This window comes from Apaloderma vittatum, unplaced genomic scaffold (genome assembly GCF_000703405.1).
Source record: "Apaloderma vittatum isolate BGI_N311 unplaced genomic scaffold, ASM70340v1 scaffold40068, whole genome shotgun sequence".
Taxonomy (NCBI): Eukaryota; Metazoa; Chordata; class Aves; order Trogoniformes; family Trogonidae; genus Apaloderma; species Apaloderma vittatum.
Genome location: NW_009729829.1, coordinates 1,026 through 5,048, shown reverse-complemented (window position 1 = coordinate 5,048; position 4,023 = coordinate 1,026). Strand labels below are relative to the sequence as shown.

At 51.9% G+C, this 4,023-nt stretch overlaps 1 protein-coding gene across 1 annotated transcript in view; it reads right to left on the bottom strand.

The window, feature by feature from the left end:
• The window catches only part of HIATL1 (hippocampus abundant transcript-like 1), a gene marked incomplete at its 3' end in the record, with an annotated part of 5,374 nt that extends 1,422 nt beyond the window's left edge, over positions 1-3,952 (bottom strand). The window contains exons 1-6 of the mRNA XM_009874563.1: positions 3,854-3,952; positions 3,128-3,190; positions 1,901-2,028; positions 1,516-1,630; positions 756-974; positions 217-354 (exon numbers count right to left, since the gene is read on the bottom strand). Of these exons, the coding sequence (XP_009872865.1) occupies positions 217-354; positions 756-974; positions 1,516-1,630; positions 1,901-2,028; positions 3,128-3,190; positions 3,854-3,862 (672 nt within the window). The remainder of the gene's footprint in view (positions 1-216; positions 355-755; positions 975-1,515; positions 1,631-1,900; positions 2,029-3,127; positions 3,191-3,853) is intronic.
• Positions 3,953-4,023: the final 71 nt, after the last annotated feature.

Genomic DNA, 4,023 nt, shown 5'->3' with positions numbered 1-4,023 from the left:
GATTCGTACCGAACAAGAAAAGCCGCTCCAACAGCGTCACCAACGTTTACTGACACTGCTCATCAGGGACTTAAACACCAACCAGCCGTGCCTTCCACGGCTTCCTGCTGCCACAGGAATTAAGGGGAACATTTTCCTCTGGCTGAAGAAACAGCTTTAAGTCAGGACATGCAACTACGACAGTATTTGTGGGCTGGGGCTTCCTGCATCCAGACCCTTCCCTGATCGCAGGAGACTCACCTGCCGCAGGTACAGGAAGAAGCTGGAGTACTGACCGGCCTCAGGCAGGTAGGAGAGAAAGACGGTGATACAGATGAGCAGCACTGTGGAATCCTGACCCACTTTCCGCAGGGACTGTAGGGAAGGAGGACACGGAATGAAAATTTTGGTTTTTAAAAAGGAGTTAATATCATTAACTGCTCTCCAGGTACACAGACAGCAAAACCAGGTGCTTAAGTCACCATTTTAGGTGTGAGTGCTTGAGTAAAACCAGAGCAGCATTTCAGAGGAAGCTGTGAATGCGGCCACAACACACCCGGCCTGGTGCAGCTACAGGAAACAGGTCAGCAGCTGCCAGACAGCCCGAGGTGCGTGCGGTCTGCTGGTGGTTACACATTGTCCTCTCCACCAGCTTAATCTGAGCCTCGCATCCTTCACCTTTTGTGGACCCCATCTTCCTTGTGAGAGGAAGCAGCAGAGCTAAAGCAAACAGAAGCATCGCCAGCACACGGGGAAACAGCAGCGAGGTCACTTACAGCAAACGGGTCTGCCTGTTCCCAGGAGATCGGGGCGCCCCAGGAGACCGGGCGCATCTCTTCTGGCAGAGATTCTGGCACAGCCAGCAGGATGAAACCAATGTCCAGCAAAGCGACGCCTGAAGCCAGCACGACCACCAGCGTGTCTCCGTAGGCCTGGGAGAGGTACGCGCCGATGGCCGGGCTGGTGACCAGGCTAGCAGCAAACGTGGCTGAGACCTGGAAGCAGAAAACACTAATACAGCCTCTTCTTCTAGAGCCCATTTTCTCCTCCAGCGTAACCCCAGGGAACCAGTTTTGCCATCTTTGATGGAGATAATCCAAGTGAGCAGGGACTCCTGCAGACAGAAAGGTGACGTGTTCTCTGAGTGCAACCTGGGCTAAGTTCTAGCACAGGGAAATTAAAGCTGTTCTAACAATTCATGTACGACACAGTCCCTCATCCCACAGAACGGGCCGATCGCAGGCTGTTGGCACGTGTGCCAGCACCGCAGCCTGCCCCCTCACCTGGGGCAAAGGAGCTCGCACGCCCAGTTGATTTAAAGGGTAAGCAACAACGCTGCCAGCCGGCAGATCACAGAGAAATTAGCCCTCTCCCTCGGTGCGAAACCACAATCAGAACTGGCAAAGCACGTATCATCTTTTCACTGATATTGCCCTCAGGCTTTCCAATAAATCTCCCACCCTAATTTCACACCTCTCCTGCCTGCAAAGCCCCAAACAGTCCTTTCAAGAGTAAGACACGTGCTGAGCTCCTTACCAAGCCATACGCCGTGCTGCGCTCGTGCTCCTGCGTGATATCGGCAACGTACGCAAAAATCACAGAGAAGGTGACAGCGAAGACTCCGGACATGGAGATGACAGCAAAATACCACCTGAAACAGGCATTGCCAGAGGAGCGTCAGAGAGCAACCACACGGCAGTCCCCAGTGGCTGAATTAGAACCTCTCCCTTACTCTTCCCTCGGTCCATCCTACGCCACTGCACCAGAAAGCGCTCAGGAACGCCGAGCTCCAGTCTGGGGGCCCAAGGAGTTTTATCTCTTCTTTTCCCCACACAGGAAGGAAACATCAAAATGCCCTAATCACGATAACGCACTCGTTCCTCGCCACAGAACCCCTCGGTTACAGCAAGACTAAACTCACCACGGACTGATCTTCATGAGGGGAATTGGTGCACACGTGAAGAAGACAGTGAGGAGGAGGAAGGATTTCCTGCCCCAGACATCAGAGAGAGCACCAATCAGTGGGGCACTTAGAAAAGAAAGCAGACCCTAAGGAAGACAGACAGGATGACAGAGAGAAATCCCTCAGTCGAACTCTGATTGTCGATAGCAAGAGCTTCTGCAACATCACCTACAGATAAAAATACGAGGACACGATCCATTCCTACTGTCTACAAGCAGGCAACATTACCAAAACAGAATAGTTTGCTCATCTGCTCACACACTTTTGAGGGGGGGGAAATAAAAGTCCTCGACCAGCTAGGCACTGCTCAAGGCTCCAATCGCTTCCCGGCCCCTGCGAGTGCTCAGCCCGCAGCCCTGGCCCTCCCAGGCACAGGAGGTGCCCTGGCAGTACCTAAAAAGATGCTGGCACAGCTCCACCACGGTAACATCTGCTGCAGTTCTGGAGAAAGCCTTCTCTTTTAAATGGAGACAAGACAGACCCGATGAGCTGCCAAGGCCATTAAGCACAAACAAAACTGTTCAAAGTCTTTCAGGCCCAAGACAGGCAGGGAAGAGCCCTTAAGTGTATACGAGAGTGGGTGACTCACGTGGGAGCACACCTCCCCGGGGACAGTTTCTGAGATCATCCTGCCAGAGCCAGGGCCTGATGATATATTTTGCCACGTTTCCGAGCCCAAACACACAGTTACTGCTTGTTCACTATGGTTGTCTCCAGCTCTGCCCTGGGAATTCCAGGCTGACCCAAACCCACAGCCTCAGCACGCTCCCCACCTCCTGCCTGGGGACGACCCACCGAGGGTCGCTTAGTCTCAGCTTCTGTTACTGCTAAGTTCGAGTGTCACTGACTTTTCATTTTGTTATGCTCCAGAATACAGACACAGGGCTGATCTCAGGCCGATTGCAATATTTTCAGCTGAAACACACAGCTGTAATAGCCCCCAACCCACTCTGCCAAGCAGCACGTTGCTAACACTGCCCAGTAAAACCAACTACAAAAGGCACCTGATGTCTACGCTCTGTTCTTCCTTCTGCATTAGGTTTGCCAGCAGCACCCCAGACTGAGATATGAACATTTGTCTCTCAAATACCATTTGACATCAGCAAATAACACAGATTATAACAGCTTGCCGCTGCTTGCGCGGATCGCAGATTCACACGAAAGCCTGGGAGGAAAACTCCTTACCTTGACCCCGTGAATCAGGCCATTCATCAAGAATGTATGCTGAGGAAAAGTCTGGTGTAACACCTAGGGAAAAGGAAAAAAACAAAACAAAACAGAGCTAGCAACTTTTGCAAAACTTCCATGAGCGCCTGACAGCTGGACGCCTGAAGAGCATAAAACCGGGAAAATGGGAAATACGCTATCGACAATGCCACCGCTGTCCCCGGCTGCGGAGCTCTCAATCCCCCCTCCAACACAGGCAGCGACTTTCTTTAATACTTCCCAGGTCTATAAATCATCCCAGCATCTAAACATGCCTCTCTGCACCACCGGACTGCCCTCTGGTTTTACTCCGTGTGACCGCACAACCTTTCTGTTGTTCTCTCCCCTTTTTCTGCTGTCTATAGGTTCTATCTCCATTTTATACTACTAAGCTAATATCATATTTCTAAATGCTTTTGCATAAACAAAGGCTCCTTTCTCATCGTTACCTAGATAACTTTCCCAGACAATGATGGCGGTAGTTCAACAAAAATCTCTTTTATCCCTGAAGGAGTCAGTGTAGAGTAAAAGGTGCGGCCTTTGGATAAAAATTACTACAACTCCAGCTTTTTGGGCTACAAACCATTACACCTCGGTTTCTACTTCCAATACTCCACGGGCCTACGTGTAGGTCTTCACCCTCGCCAGCCCAGCACAGGCTCCAGCCCCTCAGAGCCAGAGCGATCCCCAGTGAGACTCACTCACCGTCAGCATCGGCGTGGTCAGCAGCCCCCAGGCGAAGAACTCCAGGAAAATCACCACCACGGCGTGGTACACGCTGGGCTCCCCGATCCCCTGTCGCTGCAAAACAGCCCCCGTGAGTAAGAGAACACGCACTCTGAGCTGCGAAGACGCTGAAACGTCAGCTCTGACCT